Source organism: Cylas formicarius, unplaced genomic scaffold (assembly GCF_029955315.1).
Source record: "Cylas formicarius isolate icCylForm1 unplaced genomic scaffold, icCylForm1.1 PGA_scaffold_10__41_contigs__length_53128322, whole genome shotgun sequence".
In the NCBI taxonomy this organism is placed as follows: Eukaryota; Metazoa; Arthropoda; class Insecta; order Coleoptera; family Brentidae; genus Cylas; species Cylas formicarius.
The window spans coordinates 39,089,255-39,109,995 of NW_026844214.1; the positions used below are offsets into that span (position 1 = coordinate 39,089,255).

The window sequence follows — 20,741 nt, forward strand, 5'->3', positions numbered from 1 at the left end:
GCCTTCATACTGACATAATATGTGTATGGCTCTTTACTCCTCTTCTTGGTAGTATCTGCATTCAGCGTTTTCTTCCACTCTCATTAGTCTTAGTTTTCGATGTCTTTTGTAGCAAAGCAGGTCTTGCAGGGATTGTCTTCCCATATATCGCATTTATTGTGTGATAGCTGATTTTGCAATGCGTTTGGCCACCCCACAGGGTTTTGGTCTGATCATACACATTGATGAGCCTTGACGGGCTACTTATATATAACTAGATAACAGACACTTTATTCTGATTTGCTATCAGGACAATCCAGAACTAATTTGTATGTTATTTTGCTGGATTGCTTAGTTTTTATTGCCGTTTGACTGTCGGTATAGATTGTGTTATTACGAATTTATTTAATTTCTATATCTCTTGCACAATGTTCTATTGCGGTGATCTCAGCTTGGAACACTGTTGCTAACTTACTCATTGGTCATTGGTCAGGCACCATGTGTTCTAGATTCGAGCATATAATTAATAGGGATGTGTAGAAACGGTAAAACCAAAATAACCAATCAATATTGTGTTAAAAAAAGTACAGAAATTTCATAGTATGATTGATTTCCAAGAACTTGAGCTTCTTTGAAAGACAGCTCCAATATTCCACCGAGAGAAGCATTTTATAAAAGCGTAGTTCCGCCCTCGCCAGTCAGTTGAGAAGACACACCGAAACGCGCAAATATATAGATGTAATAAGTTGGCATTACTGTTCAAGATGGCGACCGATTTAACAGCTGTCAAGTGATTTATTCTCAGTTTGGTTTGGCAATTCATCATCAATAGACTCACGCCTGAACAACGCTTGCAAATAGTGCAATTGCGAGATTGACGTTGTTCCCGATTTTCATAAGCGAATTTTGTTTAGCGATGAAGCGCACTTCTGGTTGAATGGCTACGTCCACAAACAAAACTGCCGCATTTGGAGCGAAGCTAATCCTCAAGTGTATGTTGAAACACGTGCGCTTTATGGGCTGGTGGAATCATTGGTCCGTACTTCTTCAAAAACGATGATGGCCAGAACGTTACAGTCAATTGTGATCGGTATAGAGCTATGATTACTAACTCTTTCATTCCTGAATTGAATAACCATGATGTCCAAGAAATGTGGTTTCAACAAGACGGCGCAACATGGACCTGTGAATTGGCCTCCAAGATCTTGTGATTTAACAACGCTAGACTACTTTCTGTGGGGCTATGTAAAGTCATTGGTCTATGCGGATAAGCCACAAACGCTTGACCATTTGGAAGACAACATTCGCCGTGTTATTGCCGATATACGGCCACAAATATTGGAAAAAGTCATCGAAAATTGGACGTCCAAATTGGACTACATCCGCACCAGCCGTGGCGGTCATATGCCAGAAATCATATTTAAAATGTAATGCCACACGATTATCTTTCGGATAAGTAAAATTCATGTCAATCGAATAATCCATCGTTATTTTATAATCGACGGATATAGTCGCGTTATATAAGTTACTAGTAGTGTGGTGAATAGTAATTTTCTTTTCAAAGAAACTTCCACAGGCCATTGTAATACTATTTACAAAATTTCTGCATTGCTTGCTAATGTTTCGCCAATCATCCTTTGGCTTCTTCAGAGCTTAACTGAAACTAAATAGTAGTGTATAAATAGTTAGTTATTTTGGAAATGAAATTTAAATTTTAATTTCACCGTAGCATTTTCCTAAATTCTGAACACACTGACTGCATATATTCAAGATATTTTTATTCAGTAATTCAGTAATTCAGACAGATAATGATTTATTTACTGATAAAAAATGCATAGTGTCGTTCCATTGATTTTTTTAATATTATTAAAACGAGACTTCCGACAGAAATTTCAAAATAAGTAGTAAATAGTAAATTAAAAATAAAGAAGGTATATTTTTTGTGTTCCAAAGGAATAATTCAAAATTAGTGTGGCTTTAGAATGGCGTTACGTCCTTTACAAAAACTTTTTTACGTGAGTTGATAAAGTTAATAGAAGCAAGGATAGAATGGAACAGAATAGAATGAGAAACTTTAAACTTTGGTTAGTTATAGTTAGAGATGTTTCGAATGTATCTCTCGTAAGAAGGCAGACTGCAAGAAAGAAAGTAAGAGTAATCGTAGAAAGGGATCTAAGCTGAAAGAAATAAATATTATTACATTTATTTTGAATAGAACATAAAGAGACGAAAAGGAGGAAGCAGAAGTCATTCGAGAAGTCACAGGGTCCATAAGTTTTTGTTCTAATAATAGATATCGTTCCGGCAACTCTAAACATGTAATGTGTCAGATTTTAGCAGGATCCTCTTCTCATGTTTTAAAAGATTTTAGACTCTTATTGAACTAATCTGAGGAAAAGTTTTAAGACAAACTACTGGACTCTTAACATTTTAAGTGTTTCAAGTTAAGAGAGTTCTTAAGTATTGTACATATATTTTGACGACATTTTAAGTTTGAAAGTTTGGAAGTAAGTAATAGATATGTTTTTGTTTTATAAGGTTAAGGAAGTTTATAACTAACTAACCCCTAGATGTAGATAAGTAAAATGTAATAAACTAAGAGTATATCTAACAAATACAGGAAGGAAAATCATTTAAAAATGTACTTTTCAGCTTTTTTCTAAAAATCATGCATGCATTTTCACACAATTCACCGTCATTAATTTGGCACAAAGCTTTATATGAACGAGGACATTTTACTAGTGGATAGTTCCCATATTGATGAGAGTTAAATCTTTCTTTGGACAAAAGTATAAAGTATATCCAGGTATTTTCTACCATCTTCTAGTGCTTCTATTTTATTATATTTGAGATTCTGGTTATAGCTAAAAAATATCTCTGCCCATTAAGCGTGTTAATGATTTTTCCTTGAACATTTTCAACTTCATTAATATATTGGTTATAGCAAAGTTTCCCAACCGTTGAGGAATATTCAATGAATCTCAACAAGAAATAACCATTAAATAAAATAACTAATGATTTTAGATTTTTAAAGCTCATAGCATAAAACCTAAATTCATAGCATTGAAAGCTCATAGCATAAATAGATTCAATAAGAGTTTCAAAATCTGGAGCCCAAGTCCAAATCTTTTACTTTGCTCACTCGTTTTAAGAGAATTCTAGTAAGGGATAAAATTTTTACAGTTGTTCAAAAGTAAAATGAAGTTGTAAAATATCCAGTTGAAGTTTATTATTTACTTGCTTCAACAAATTATTAGAAGTCTTTGTTTTTTAAAATATATTTTTGCATCAAATCTAAAAGACGTAATGAAGAGATATGTTTTTCGTATTTTGACGGTGGATTTCTTTTCTTAATTGCATTTGTAATAAAATCGTTGCATACACATTCCATGATTTCAGTTGTTCGGGGCTCAGATTTGTACCAATTAAATATTATTTTGTTAAAGTAACGACGTCGCACCAATTAAAAATGATAAATTAAGTATGGTTACCGGGACCGGCGAGCGCGTCTCTCTATTATTTCACCGGCGAGATTTTCCAAATCGCGGCCTTAATTGCACAAGTACATACCTAAATGTTTAATTTAAAGTGGAAAGTCTACTTGGTTCCGGGCGAATTATTCCGGAAGAATCTCTCAAATTATACATCGTTTCGTTTCCGCGACAACGGAATAAAAGTGTATATCTATTATCCGACGGGTTCGTATATTTTTAATTAAAACATCCCGCGGTATTAATTCGTTTCTCGAGATTATACCCCAGGCCCTGCTAAGTAAATATCCTCGTCGAGAGCCACTTAAATTAAACGCGGACTACTTTTAATTGCAGATGTCTAAGTCGGACAGCAGGAGAGTGGTACTCCACCCCGTCAGCTGGAAAACGAGCGGCCTCTTCAAATGTGAGGTGTCTGCTGAAGCGCCATCTTTCGCGTCAGCACAAAGCGAGGCCCGAATGGAAGTTGTATGTAAGTCGAAGGATTGTTTACCTTTGTGAATCCCCCTTTTTTTGTGGGAATTGTGTGCCACTGGCGGACGATTGTCTTGAAACAAATCATCCGATTCTCGAGTGCGCCAAATCTTCTTGCACAAAGAACTTCCATGGTCCTTTCGCGTTCCGTGGACGTAATAATTCCGGTCAAAGGGAGAAAGATAAACCGTTTGTATTAAAGACGAGACATTCGTGTCGTTTTATCCTGAGCGTTGTATTTTTTTTTATTCCGGTTTAATACCGACAAAGTGATTTGGGTCGTTTGGGAGAAAAATTGTTTTTAATGATATGACTAGCCGGAGGAACGGTAAATTGCAGAATGTTAGGTATGGTCTGTACATAGGTATAAGAAACTGACCAATTGCTTTTGAATGGGATTATCCAAGGGTGGTCATTAACATACAATGCAACAAGATTATTACCTAAAGTTTCGGAATTTAAATTCAGCTAAAATTGTGGTCCGTAATAGAAAATAATTTTATACCTACCTGTGTTTAATATTCTATGGTTTGGTATACTACTTAGTTTAAGTTTATTAGTAATCATTCTTATTTCGTGTGTATTACAGCGTGTGTTGAATCGTGTGCGAATTATGCAAAATATGTGCGTGTCTAGTGTATCTCAGGAGATGCTCGCGCAAATGTAGAAAACACTTATTATTCTATTGAGACTAAGGAAGTTATAAACAATCTTTATTTGACTCTCATTGAACGTGGTGCCAGCAAGCAAGCATCTTTAGAAGAAACGGTCACATTGACGAAAATTCCAACATCAACTGTGTGGAAAATTGTGAATAATCCCATTTCAGCGAGGAAAAAAAGAAGCGATGCTGACATTTTCTCCAGTGTAGACGAAAGTGATCAAAATATAATGCGGCGTAAAATTTACCAGTTATACGAGGAACAAAGCGTGTCTACATTAGATATCTTAATTAGGAGGCTTGAAAAAGATAAAACCGGTGTTAAATGTGTCAGAACTACCTTATGGAAGTGTATTCAACACATGAGTTTTAGATTTCAAAAAATTGACAAAAGGCTAGTTTTAATGGAATCTTTTAGAATTCGGAAATGGGGAATGTCTAGGAAAAATTAGGATTTACAGAGAACAACAAAAGCCAATTATTTACTTGGATGAAACCTGGTTCGACACTTATAATACCCCGGAAAAGGGTTGTATTGACTCAACTGATAAGTGTAAAACAAACGCGCCATCAAAAAGAGGTAAAGGAATAACTATTTTGCATGCTGGCTCTAAAGATGGTTGGATTCGAAATGGACTTTCTCTGTCTGCGAAAAATATTAAAGATTCTTCTCTGGATTACCATGAAGACACCACCGCTGATTTATTTGAACGTTGGTTTAAAAACAAACTAGTTCCAAACATTACTCCTAATAGCGTTGTTGTAATGGACAATGCAAGTTATCACAGTAGACAGTTGACTAAAACCCCTTCCTCATATGACACAAAATCAACAATCCAAACCTACATGTATAATAACGACATTTATTTTCACGAAGATTATACCAAAAAGCAATTAATTGAGGTGATAATTATGCAAAAAATCTAGGGCATACAGGTTTAAGGCTTCCTTACCTTACCACTTACCACTGTATATTTAATCCCATTGAACATATTTGGCACCAACTGAAATCTGCCATTCGTCGTAACAATGTTTTTCCCCGTGTTAACTCCAATGTCCTCAAACTTATAGAAACCGAAGTTTTTAACATCCCTCCACAAAGTTGGGCAAATTCTGTCAAACATATACAAAAAGCAGAACAATCGTATCCATATTGCAAATAATATAGAACAAATAATAATTAGAACAGGCGATGATAGCGATAGCGATTTAGGTAATAAAAATAATTTGTAATTTTATTTTATATTTAAACATAAATACATTTAAATATAATTACAATAAATAATTTATAATAAATATAATAAATATTGTGTAGTATATTTCCTAACAAAACTCCAAATAATTAAATTCTAAGCAAAGTACGGACCTGTTCGGCCATATTTCATTCTTACAGCTTGCGCCGGTCTTTCCTTAATTCGTATCAGTTAGTCACTTTCTTATATCAATGAACAGACTTTACGTTTCATATTTTTTTTTAAGTCACTAGTAAGTTGGTGATCGCCTCTGACAGGACCTTCTTCCTAGTCGCAGGGAAACTATTATAACGGCTCTGCTTCGATTATACCTATCAGACTAAAACGGTATATGCCTTCATGCTTATGCACTTTTGTTCAAAAAAGAGAGAAGTATGAGAAGTTGGGACAAGATTATAGGATAAAATGGTCCTTTAGCGTTTTTTTTTTTTGGTTAGATATAATATTTTTCATTGGTTTGATTTACTTAAAATCATTCAAAAGCAAGAATTTGGCTAATAATAAAAGTTTCACATTTTAAAATGTGTTTGTTTGTAAATTGTTTATTGCTAATTAGTTTCAGTTCCTAATCCTTCTGGTCTAATATAGTGACATTTGTTTAAGATTATATGCATTTCATTCTGTAGCTGTATCGTATTCTCCAGCATCATTAATATTCATGTCACTATCAATATTTCCAACTTCATTTTCATTTATTCGGACTCATCGGATAGAACTATATTATGTACAACGCCAGCAATTCTTAATGATTCCAACAAACGAATGCATAAACGGTTGTGTTGGTCACTAGTATTGCTGACTAGTTCGTGAATTGGATGACTATATACATTACGCTGCAAGGAAAGCCGCAATCACTAAGGTTGACAGCAGAGGGCCGCAATAACTATAGGCCATTCGCGAACTTTCATAACAGGCTCTTGTTGGTAATAATGATGACTGTTTCAATTTGTAAAAGGTTTATAGTTCTTTGGTGTTATACAGGGTTATGCGCGGTGAGTGTCGGTAAAATCCTGAAATGTTGGTTACTTATGTAAGCGAATATGAGCTACCTATGTAAAATATTTTTGGCCATGAGGTGGTGCCAGATATAATCGTAACGTATGTCAACCTTCATCTTTTAAACAGAATACCCTGTATACTATTACATTTCAGAATTCTGCGACACATTTCTGGAACTTTGATGTAACATGTACCATACCACTTTTGGAGATAAAACATACTTTCTAAGAAATTTGGCAACCACCAATCCGATATAAAGTAATAATTTTTTTCGCAACCTATTAAAATGTTTTATCATAATATAGTATGAGAATTAACTTATCGCGTACAGGACATTAATAAGATAAGATATAAAAATCCATATTTCGTGAGAATTTTAAATGAAACACCCCATATTTTATATTTGCACGTAAATGAGCAATTAATTTTCCATCTAAAAGTATCAAACTATCTATGGTATACTTATTTTCACTGGTCTTCTAGTTATACGCAAAAAAACAAAATATATAGGAATTAAAGCGAATTGAAGTAATCACATTTTAACTGACTAGATACATTCGGATTTCTCGTTTTACCGCATTTTCATAGTTATGGAGAGTGTTTCAACAACGTGCAGAACATTTAATGAACAATATTTGCGTTTTCCACCAATATATGAGAAAAAGTTTAAAAGTATTGAAGCAAATTTTCGAAACCTACGAAGAAGGGAACTTCCAAAATCTGTTACAAACTCCGAAGAAAATGAAATCAACGTTTTAGCATATCTTCACGCATTTCTACATGCGTCTATTCCGAGCGTTAAATTTGATTTAGGCATATCTATTCGTCCATTCAACGGATACTGAATAAACATTATATACATAATTAAAAAATAATTAAATTAAAATCTCTTCTCCCTCGTGATGCACCACTTACACGGAGAGTTTTTTGAGATGGTCTTGGTTTGAGTCAAAATTTTCGCCGGAAGGTATTTTTATGAAAAATTATGAAATTCATATAATTACCTGAAAACAAAAATTAAGTTATATATTTTTTTAAATAACGAAGCTTTGCAATATATTTGTAAAGGATTTATTTGAAAATAGGAACAATAACAACAATACATCAATTGAGATAAAACAATGATAATTTAGTATTTCCTATCCGATCTTATTGTATTTGCGGAACGTTCGGTGTCTTAACGATCAGGGCGCTGCATTGAGATCTTCAGATCCGTTTTGTCCTCACATCTTCGGTCCGTCCCCAAGAACAGCAGTGTACTCTCTACGCAGTACGTGGGTAGTTTGCATAGTTCTTCGGGTTCAATGAACTGAGCTCTTAGTACTATTCATCGGCTGCCCTGTACATGGTGCGCAGCTGGTTGGAAAAAGAATTACTGTGTTCTTCTATTTTAAACACACAACACAAACACAGCGTTCGAGGGTCTTGGGAGACTAATGGTCCACTTTTGGTCCTGGGGTGTGGAGGGTTCCGTCACTTCACTGCATCGACTGCCTAAATTCCGTATTTGTATTCTGTTACTTCAGTTTCAACGACACAGTGTTCCGAACAAGGTCAACGAATTGCCGTTTGGACATGCAGAATCCTTAATTGAGTATTTAGTATCTCCTCGTCCAGCTCGAGCCTGCATCCCCTTAATTATTCCGCGCAGAAGACCTTATATGGTTTCTTGCTGAATTAGATCCCATTCTTCCTAAGCGGCAATTCTTAGTTTTTCAATTGCATTAATAGATAGGTTTAGTGCCCAATTATTTCCGGACGTCCCATAAATCTTTGATTAATTATAAAATTATTTGGTAGATGGAGATGCCGAATGTTTGAGGTCAACACAAATTTGTTTACGAGCGTTGACTATGAATACTGAAATGGTTGTGTAACCCTTTAACTCCTTAACTAACGTTAGCAAGGCGTCGTCAGAACAATGCCATCGATAAAATATACATGTTAGCTTTAATTTCCAATTGCGTGATGCAAACAATACGAACGGATATATGGCGGTCATTAAATTAAATGCACCCGGTGGACGATTAAAAAGTTTTATTCGCCTAAAACCTAATACTGTTGCATGTTTATTACCTCATCAATTATTTCATTCGAGAAACTGCACGGAATTTCACGTGTAACTTTGTACATATTTAATAATAAAAACTGTTGGCTTTAAAAATTGTTCCTTATAAAAGTGAAAAGGGCAGGAAATTGCACGCATTAAAATGTTGCCTTTTCTCGGAAATCTGGACGAGTGCGCAAATGATTTATAAATTAACAGAAGCGCTTTGTAGGCGCCTGATAATAATTTGTGATTTTCACAGAATTGCCGGCTTGCGATGAACTTTTTTCTATAGCATTACAATGTAATGTTAGTCTAGTGCCAGGTCTTCTTTGCAACTATCGTCAAAACTACAGATTATTGTAGAGTCGATGTTAACTCTGTATTTTATTACAGGGAGGAAAAAAGGCTGAAAGTTACAGAGGCAAGTGACACTGTGTCGGCACTGTATGAAATTTATTTGACAGTAACCCTCGAAAAGTCAACGAGTATCTAAATCTCGTGCTACTTACAATAAGTGAAATTTGTACTCTTTCTATTTTTATATTAGTGTGGGTGCCCTTTACGTAATACACACACGCTCAAAAAGTTCACTATAAATATTTGTCCTAAAATGTCTGCTTATCAAGTGACAGGATGGCAACTTCGGATAGATGGAAATTTGCTGGGGCCTCTACCAGTGGAAAGATGCTCAGACACAAACTAGATGTTAATTATCAATTCCAGTCCTGTCTCTTAAATCAATATAACACAATAAATAATAGTTAAGAGACAAAAAATGTTGTATAGCAATATAAAATTTATAATTCAATGGCGGATTTTTTTTTCAAAAATTGAATGAACGACTCGTTTCGTAAACTTTGACAACTTGGTGATTTGTCTCTGGCAACTGGGCATCTGGAATTAGTGCCTAGCATTATCACAAATACGGAAATGGTCAAATGGGATTTCGAAATTTCAAAAACGTTAACTCCACGATCGCAGAACCACTCAGCCGAGTTACAAAACGTTAACATTAACATTAAGAATAAAATATCAAATTGTTATTAATAAATAATTTTTTGATGCATATTAATGTAAAACACAATAATCATTACATGTGTTTTGAACACGAAGAAGAACTAAATTAAAAAAGGACAAATTTTATAACAGCCATTATTTAGTTGCGCCTGCATTTTTATGCAGATAAAAATATTGTTGTCTCTTTCGTCGTACATTTTAAGCACTACGGCGGCTACGGAAACTGTGGCTTTCATTAAATTATCCGGATATTCAAAACTCCATTTCTACTCGATGCAAATTCAATCTCGTTACTACTATTTCCGCGTCTCCGTTTTCCATTTTTTCAAGTGCAACGAACGACTTTGTTGTTTACCGGTCGTAACAGAATTTCAAATTTTTGCGGCACCGATATGCAAAGAAGTCTGTTGTTTAGTTGTTGTTTCTGAAATCGAGTGGTGAGTTCGGATTAAAATAAATTTTCCGGACTTTACGAACAAGGAAAGTGGCGGCAAAGTGCTGCACTACCCTAAAAACTGCGAAGGTTTTTAAATAAATTACCTAGTTGTGCAACGGAAAAATCGTGTGAAAGTCAGTCGGAAAACTTTAGAATGCAATTTGGCGGAAAAACATTAATTATAATTTCTGTATTTCTAGCTTGTTACTTTACTGTGGACTAATGGTCCGTCCCATTCATTTTTATGCTTATTTTAGTGGGAAATATGGGAACAACCCAAAATTTGGATTATATAAAAAATTGCCAAGAGTACTGAAACTTCGATGTTGAGTCCACATAGATTGGAGTAGGTTATTTCAATTATTAAAACGAAATTAAAATGGTAGGAGGGATATATCTCATTATTTATGGAGAATGAAAAATTAAGTATTAGTCACTGGAAGTAGATTTTTAAATCAAAATTAGAATTTGTAGAAAATAGAACTTGGTTTTAATTTTTTTTTGTAATTCAATAAACTTTGGGATTTCAACTCGTACTTTTTTCTTTTTCTATTTTTTCATATATGCGTACCTAATGTGATATATCCCTAATATTTTAATTTTGTTTTAATTATTGAGATAGACTGGCCCACCGTAGGTAAATGATAAATGATAAAATGATAAATAAATTGAAACATATCGAGTTAAATCTTCATTGATGGTCGGTTATTAATACATTTTCTCAATCTTTTTTTCTTGATTAATTACCATGATGAATTACTTTGGAAATTTAGAAAATATTTAGTTGGTAATATGTGTATTTCTTCAATTTAAAATCCGGGAACATTTTTATAGATTGAAAAACAAATCCTTTTAAGTCTGATTGAGGTTATTCGTGTGAAGGATGAATAAAAAGTTTTATTAACGTCAGAAGTCGATATGTTCGCAATTTCATATTTTTTGAATATAAAAATTGCCCATTTCAAATAAACAATTTGAGTTCAAAGACGCGAACGCAATGTAGAGTTCGTTATATTGGTAGATTTGGTAGTAGAATAATCAGTTTACAAATTTATGGCCGCTCGTACATCCTTTGTTGTTGAAATGTATTCCTCGCTTGTATTAAATAAATAAATAAATCCGTATAACTTTCATAACCACATTATTATTTCGATTAAAGAAGGGACTTCCTCTTCATTAAAGTCGAAGTTTAAACCGTTATTTATAGGGACCAGGGGTTTTGTTCTGTAAAGTTCTCGTGGTTCACCGAAATTAGTGCTTAATAAGGCGGGTCGCTGTAATTTGCGGTTTGCGTTTCGCCAATTAATAAATATTAAATATTGCTAGTACGAAATGAAGGTGAAATTAATCGTACCCGTCTAAGTCATTACTTGTCATTACTGCGAGCTTGTCAAATGTAAGTGCAATTACAAAACTTTCATTACGGGATAAGTAAAAAGCGGAGAAGCCTAGCGTTGTCGACTACTTTTCACCGACCAATGTTTATTGCTGTGTATTATATCACTCATTACATATACGGCATATTAGCGGTGGCGTCGCATCGACAATTTGTTGATCAATATTTCACGGCTGATCAGTTTTTGTGCCTTTATGAATTAGATATTATTTAACGGATTATTTACTTACAACGTACTATGCAATGACTACTTTGCAATACATCGAATTTTAAAAAGGAACGAGTTAGAGTATTTCAATGGAATTGAAAATATAATGTATAATCTCTAAAAAACGTGTATGTTTCCCTATGATTGTCACCTTAGATCAAACTAGAAATATTCAGGAACCCTCCAATAATCAGTTTAGATAACTGATATGCTTATTATTATAAAACTATTAATATTTCTAGGTTATTTTTTAATTTAATAAATCACACAAAAACTGGAACGACCATATAAACTGACTGTCAAATCAGTTTGCTTTGAACTTCGACGGATACCAAAAAAAAAAAAGATCGTCCAACGCCAGAAAAATAAATTAGTTATTTCGAGTAAGTATTAATTAACACTTTTTAAACTTTCATAAATTTTATGTTTAAAAAGTGTCATCTTAGTGAATATTAGCAAAATCCTGATCCTTCAGTCGAGTCAAACGAAACAACTCCGCCTCTCTTATTAAGAAACTGGGCACCTCTAAATATAGACCGAACTTTTCAAATTCAAAATTCAAATCAAACATATTTGAGACTATTTAAGCATTTTGATTGATTGATTTCATTTTTGTGTGTTGATTTGATTTTTATTCCAATCGCGTCCCTGAATATTAATAATCCAAATCCAGTGGCTTGTAATCAAACGTTTTTTTTTATAAAAACTTTTTTTATGTTAATTTTATTGGTATTGTGGATAAAATAATTAAATATTTCTTCATGTGTATATACAGTTTTATTTATATAAATTTTATTTAAATAAGAGAAGTCATAGCAGCATACATTATTTTTAAGACTGTAAAACAAGGAATGTAAATTTTTTTGGACTGCTTTAATTTTATCTCATCGCTTTGTATGTATATTATAGATAGAATAAATAAAAGTTAAGTTATTCTGATTAATTGAAGGAAAAACTTTCTGACACATTTTCATAGTCCAAACCAACGCAGTCTTTTTAGTATTCTATTTACCCCAGAAATCTGCGGAATTTTTTTTGAAATGGCCTGTATATTCCGGATATAAATTTACTTTTAGACATTTTCGATGGGTATGAGACGATTAGAAGCTTACGAATAAAGCTACCGAGGTGTATAATATTCTCCTGCTCTCCATATTCAACAACTCGCAAAAATAGCCGGCATCAAGCACTTTCCAATTTTTGGAATACGTTTTTTTGTATCGCATTTTGGTTTTATTTTTCCGCACAAAGTAATAGCGATCCGCCGTGATTGGACGAAGCGAAACCATTTTGAGTGACAATAGAGTAATTTTCACTTTGCTAGGAATATTCAAAAACGCTTTCAATGGCGTGGTGTGTTCAATTAACGTATAATCCTTCGACCGAAGCTCTAGATTGTTACGATTCGATAAATATAAATGACTTTAATTTTAGATAAATTAGGTGATATAGTCCAATATGAATTGGTTGTCATACAAAGTATAAGAACATAGAAACTTAATAAAAATTTATTGTGAAAATTGTTTCATAACAACATTCCGAATCTCATACTATATGAATTAAATATTAACAAATATTAACATATTAAAACTTTTTTGCAAAACAACACGAATACTACCGACAGAAACGACAAAGGTAAAAAAATTATGGCCAAAATCCAACGAAAACATCTGATCGCTCGCAAACCCGTGGCTAAAGTGCAGGGAAATGTCCGAAAAGGCGCGTGACAGGGAGTAATAAGGCTGACAGCTCGCACGTTTGATCCGTGTATAGTTATTGGGATGTTAGAGTAGGCATTGTGAAAAATATTTTTTGAAAAGTTTGGTACCTTGCATTTAGAAAAACAAGTCACCGATATACGCACATATAGTACATAACATAACCAATAATACAATGTGTTTAAAATGAATATGATTATTTCATATTACAAATATCCTAGAGTGTAAATTTTGTTCCTAATGGCTACTGATCCAATGAGTCTGGCAGTTCCAGTAGAGATTCTAGCTTCGCCTGTTTTGTATGTTCGCTAAATACCCGACGATTCCATAATCTCATTTTTCTTTTGTCAGCTCATTGGGTTATAAAATTTTATTAACCAAAATGAGATGAAAATAAGATTTAGATATAAAGAGCAAGAACTTTATTAGGTAGTTTATAACACGACACGACTCTAACTGACTAACACTTTTAAAAAGTTCCAATTGAAATCATTTTTTTCTATTAGAAACCCTATCGGGATTCAAATCCCCAATGAACTTTCAATCGAAATTCTTTCTCTTTATTCATATCGAAAAGAAGGTACTTCTAGTCGAAATACACTTATTTGTATCAGAAACCTAGCGATTGTGATTGAGGATCTTGGTAATTACTTAGGTTCCGCTGTATTTAGGCAACTTGAACTCCTTCTTGGAGCTGCTTCCCAAGGTATCGTTTAGTATCGCATTTCACTTTTTTTTAACCGTTTTTCAAGAATGGTTTTTGACGTCTCTTGCTTCGTTGTTATCAAGTCTCTACCATGCATCGAATCAACAGCGACTTCATCAGTCAAAAACGCGCTTGGTACTTCTCGAGGTGCATAGCCAAAGAGTACTTAATTGTAGAGTTTCGTTCCATTTTTGCTCTGAGAGTGGAGAGCTGTCTATATATGGGAAGATTGTACCTCTCCACTTGTCCGGTAGACCAATGTGTCGCAGTAGCATTGAGACCATGTTTGATATTTAAAAGATTGCAGTATTCTTCAAATTCTTTGCTAGTGTAGCAGCTTCCTCGCTTCGCTATAATTAATTTTGGTACTCCAAAATTTTCTACTACGTTGTTCAGGAAATTCGTCTATGGCTTGATTTTTGTGGATGTTACAACTTTCATCAATACGTATTTTGTAAAAGCGTGTACATTAACGATTAGATATTCTTTAACCTTGATTTAACGAATGATCCTAGATGGTCTATAGGCAGAGTATCAATCGGCTGGGAACTTTTGCAATTCGATGTAGATATTTATGCTTAATCACCATCTCACAATTCTTGAGATCAACTCTCTTTCACTCAATGTGGTTTGTATTGCATTATAGTCGGTGACAACCTTGAACTGGATCCCAATCAGATATATCCGGAATGTTTTTGTTCCTCCTTTATGGTCTGCTTGGAATAATACAAGACTGGCCTGAGGTTTCCATCCTTCTTTATTTGTAAAAGAATACCATCTATTCCGAACTTGGAGGCATCAGTCTGAACCTCTGTTTTCAGTTCTGAATCATAAATTACTAGTAAAGGTCGAGTCACTAGCTTTTCCTTCTGTGTTTTGAAAGCCCTTGCTTTTTCATCAAACAAGTTTGACATCCTTCTTTGTTGAACATGCGAAAGGCCTTGCGATTTCAGCAAATCGTTGTATGTATTTTCGGAAATAACCTGTGAGATCCAAAAACTGCCTAGCTCTTCATATATCGGTGGGTACCGGAAACTTGCTTACGGTTTCTATTTTCCTGCCTCCTGGTTCGATGCCGTTCTTCCTTATTTCAGGACCAAGATATTCAACTTCATGAAGAACTGATATTTAGACAACCGTAGGCTACCTTCCGTAAATTATCCAGACCCTCCTGACAACAATACACCATCCATATAGGTAAGAGTTTTGCCATATCGCAGATTTCGCAAAACTTTATTGCCCAATATTTGAAAGACTGTGGGAGCATTACGCATTCCGAATGGAACCCGCAGATATCATCAGAAGTTATAAATGCTGTCTTAGGTATAGAGGATTCTTTCATTTGAATTTGATGATGTTCACTGGCAAGATCGTGAAAAAGTTTTTCCAAAAAGTCAACCATAGGAAGTCCAAAATTGTTCACAGTTTCGTCTATTTCAATTGCGATAATCTACGCACATGCGGTGCTTGCCATTTTTCTTTTTAACAAAAAGAATTTTACTTGAATAAGGTGATTCAGACTCACGAAATATATTATTACCAAGTAAATCCTTGTTTCTCACAACTTTCCGTTAGTTGAAAGAGAGTCGATAGGGTTCATAAACTACCGGCGTGTCATCATTTAAATGCCTAGACATGCGCAGTACTTCAGTTTTACCCAGTTGGCAAGTGGTTTGTGCAAAACAATGACGGAATGCATTAGAATCACAACCTCTGTAGTTTGTTGATGAGATTAATTTTTATAGATAATTATATATTTCTCTGTAAATTGTAGTTTTTTTAATTCATTTACGGTTAGCAAGTTTATTTTTGGACTTGTATCTTGAAAACACATTACATATCTGACTAAATTTAATAATAATAGTAACAATAACAATAATAATAATAATAATAATAATAATAATAAACCGTTTTTATAGAAAATCAAAATATTATAATATAAGTAACTACACAAGAGTGGCAACATTCGCAGTTTCCGCTCTTCCATGTAACCATAAGAACAACAGCACCTACACCATAATTGTCAAAAAAATACACACCCGTATATACATCGTAAACACAAGAAATAGACGCACATCATAAACTCATACGCTTTTGCTGGTTACAGGCTGGTCTAATAAACAATATTAACGCTTTGTTGAAGCATATGGAATTTCATTAAATAATGTAACTGCGTTATAGCTAAAAGATCTCTGGAAAATCACCAAAGTGTGTCTAGGAACGCAGTATCTTAAACAATGACGGGTGTCTCGATTATGAATGTAATTTCCTCTGCAAAGTTTATCAAACAACTACGACGGGGTCTTATTGGAGTTTAGTAAAAAAACAAAAGTGGCTAACTGAACTTTATATCGGTCCTCCAGCTTGAGCCAACCCAAATCAGAGAGGCACTCACCTCGATTCTGTTATGAGATAGGTTACTTATTGTCAAGTCTCCGTTCTTTCCCTTAATGATACACTCCGCGAAACATTCTTGTCCAGGATATCAACGTAGACCACCTGTGACATGGACTTCCCCAGAAAAGTTTCCTCGTGACGTCATAAAAACCAGAACAGTGGTTTCTGGCGGTATGACAGCGTGTTCCTTGACCCGCACGGGTATTTTTTTGGATCTTATATTTACAGAATTTTTAAGCCTTCATCCTTTGTAGAATCCTCATCGTTGTTTCGCACGACAATAACATGGTGCCTGAATTATCGAGAAACGATTGTTCAAAAATAACAGCGACGTTCTGGACATCGTCTGGGACAACAAACGCTTCAACTTCTGCTTTATTATTTGGGCGTTTGTAGCTTGGTACACGTTCATTTGTGAAAGTAGAGAGAGATATTCAACATTCAGAGAATTTGGATTTTCACACTTTCCAGCCCTCGCTCCAGCCTGTATAGTAGGGTCGGGGACATAATCGATTATGCAAGACACTGCTCTTTTGCCTGGTATATCACAGGCGTTGAGAGGAAGTTCCATTTTCTCAAAATAAAATTGTTTCCAAGTCTTACCGAACATTTACGTCCTTCGTTTTCAGTTTTCTCAAGAACGATCCAAAGTTTTGGTGTTTAGGAAAAATCCGGATGTGCAATGTGAACTGACGTGACAAACCATTTTTTGGCATAACCCTTCAATCCATTTTCAATGTGGTAGATTTTGGATCCTTCGTCCCAGTTGTTAAGTTCCTTTATGTTATCGGGTCTGGGAAATATATTTGTTTCGGTTCTTGTCTCAACTTGTCTAATCTATTCACCTTATTGGAGGGGTGAATGAGCCGCTTGTGGAAGGTATATGACGTTTTGAATGGGACTTTGAGGACCTTTTGATGGATCCAATTTTTCCTTGTATCTCTTACCGTCAGAACTGCTAGAACTACGACTAGAAGTACTTGACGATTTAAAACGTCCCATTTTGTTAAGTCCGTGAAAGAAACGTCTTTTTATCAAATTCGATAATTCACACGTAATCAAGTAAACACAATTTCACAATGGGAAACAAAAAAGGTTCGCATAATAGTTCAGATCAAAATATTTTGATTTTTTTTAATAATACATAAGTTATATATCTATTTATGATGACCCACATAATAATAAGAACGCATTCGATAAGGATAAGCTTATTCAGCTTTTATATACTATAAATACAAGTATTGTTCATGTGCTTATTTAGTCTCTTAGGTCGCTTCTTGTCGTAACGCTGCCTGTAAACGCTCGTATTGAATAAAAAATCGTTTTTAAAAATAACAAGTTTTACGGACAGAAATAAAATTGGCGCAGTCGGTAGGATCCTTTTCGGTGTGTTTTCGAAAATTTACTCGATATTAGTGCGCGGGATTACCGTTTTTGGATTGTCAGTGCATTGTACTTCTTGAAAGTTTCTTCGCGATTAGTGTGCTGAAACGCCAGTTTGGATCATCAGTGCATCGCAGAAGGGATCGTGACACACTTCTGTTTCAACAGTTAAGAAAAGGATTTCAAAACATCATCGTTACACGGGGCACTTGGGGCTCCTGGCAACATCGATCATTGGTACGCCATTTCGATAGCCGGTAGGACGAACTAGCCTGAGCCAACGTCCACTACAAACGGCATCGTTCTTGGGAAAGTGCAGCTTCTCAACTGGACGTGACCATTTGATACAGGAACGAGACTAGGAACATATAATTGTAAGTGCGTTTACTAAACTGTTCCTTATAGTTGTGACTTCTGTTAGTTAAGAATTTGTAAAAGATTTTATGATATTTCATGAGGAAATTTAAAAATAGGCTAAGCGATATTACTTATCCTAGAAGAATAAATAGTGCGGAAAATAATCAATCCCGTAGTAATCAAATAGACGAATTATATTATGGTATTTCTTTGTTGCATTGTGTAAGTGAAGAAAATAATTCTACTCTTACGGATACTTTAGAAACTAGCTTAGATTTAACTATTAGTGAAATCAACAATATGGCCGACGCTTTGAGATCAACTGTTTCTCTATTAAAAAACTTCGATGGAACGCCGCCACGTTTAGAATTTTTCCTTAACCAAATTGATACTTTCTATGTAAGATATTTTAATAATGATCAATCACAGAAGGAATATGTTATCTTGGCAATAAAATCAAAAATTATAGGTACAGCCGAAGATTTTCTTTTAACTCGACCAGACCTTAGAACCTGGCCCGAGATAAAATCAGCTTTAATTCAGAAATTTAGCGATCCGATCACTCGTGCTAACCTTCAACAACAATTAATATTTTCATCGAGGAAAAATGATTCTATTCAAGACTACATTCAAAAGCTCAAAGCCTTAGTCACTAAAATTAATACTAAGATATGTTCAGAAATCGAAAACGCTGAAGCTAGATCGATATTAATTTCTCAAAATGAATTAACTGCTACGCAAAATCTTTTAGCCAACATTCCTAATGAATTGAGAACGTTACTTATAGTTCGCAATCCTCAGAATTTGGATGAAGCTATAGATACTATTAATAATTATGAAATATTAACAAGTCAAAGACATTTTAAAAATACTTATCTCCAAAATAGTACGTCTACACGACATAATATGCAGAAACCATTAAATTATAATAATCAAATATTGAGTAATCTGATAAATCAACCCTTTAGGCAACAAAATTTACCATTCGGACAACCCCATCAAATGCAACAAAATCAATTCTTTAAACCTCAAAATCAATTTTCAAGCCACAAAATCAATTCTTTAAACTTCAAAACCAATTTTTCAAGCCACAAAACCAATTTTTTAAACAACCGATGCAACAACCGCAAACTTCTAATCAAAATAACCCCCAAAATTCAAAAAATCAATACCCCCAACCTATGTCAGGCGTGAGCATACAACCTAAAAGATCGTTTCCGCAAATGAGACCACAACAAAATTATTTTCAATCAACAGGTAGACCAAACTTTACATTAGAGGAATTAACATACGTAGAAAACTCTGACAATAATTACTACATTAACGAACCACAAACAGACTCGACTAACTCTAATGAAAGTAACTATTACCCCGATTAAGATGAAGAAGAATGCTTTGAACAAGAAAATTAGAAAATTAGAAAATTTTCAATTAACGGCCTCGGACGAAACCAACCCTGCCTAACTTTAAATAGTTTTCAAATAAACCAGTTACCATATATTGAAATCCCTAATTATAAAATTCGACCACTTATAGATACAGGTTCCCATGCGTCACTTCTTAGACCTTCGTTAGCCGAAGTTTATTTTCCAGAACTAATCAAACCTTATGTAAATACTCTTCAAACTTGCGCGGGTTCAAAGAAAGCTACACATAAGGCAACTATTCCACTTTTTACATGTTTTGGTATAACCGAACCCATTGAATTTATTTTATATCCCTTCCACGAATATTTTGATGGTATCTTAGGAATAAAAGACCTTTGTAAATTAAATCTAAACATTGACTTAAAAAATACCAAGTTAAAAACCAATACATTGAAATCCCTTTCCAATATAGACAAAATTTTGATGACTATGTAGTTGAGATTCCCCCAAAAACTATACAAAAAGCAACACTTAAAACTAATCTGCCTGATAATACGACATGGTTAATGCCATATTATCGTGACAACGAAATTGAAATACAACCAACCCTTGTAACAATTACAAATAAAACGTATACAATTGATATATATATATATATATATATATATATATATATATATATATATATATATATATATAATCATTCGGAAAAATCAATAGCCCTCGAAGGTAGTATTAATAATAACTTACCCTTAGAACCCTTTGAACTTAATAATTTTGAAATCTTTAATTTTGAAACAACATCCTTTAATAACACGACCATAAAAAAAGAAATTACTGGGAAAATCG

The 20,741-nt window shown here is 34.1% G+C and overlaps 1 protein-coding gene across 1 annotated transcript in view; it reads left to right on the forward strand.

Moving 5' to 3' along the window:
• The window catches only part of LOC132707915 (uncharacterized), a 257,931-nt gene that overhangs the window by 142,789 nt on the left and 94,401 nt on the right, over positions 1 to 20,741 (forward strand). The window contains exon 4 of the mRNA XM_060679941.1: positions 3,807 to 3,942. Coding sequence (XP_060535924.1) covers positions 3,807 to 3,942 — 136 coding nt within the window. The remainder of the gene's footprint in view (positions 1 to 3,806; positions 3,943 to 20,741) is intronic.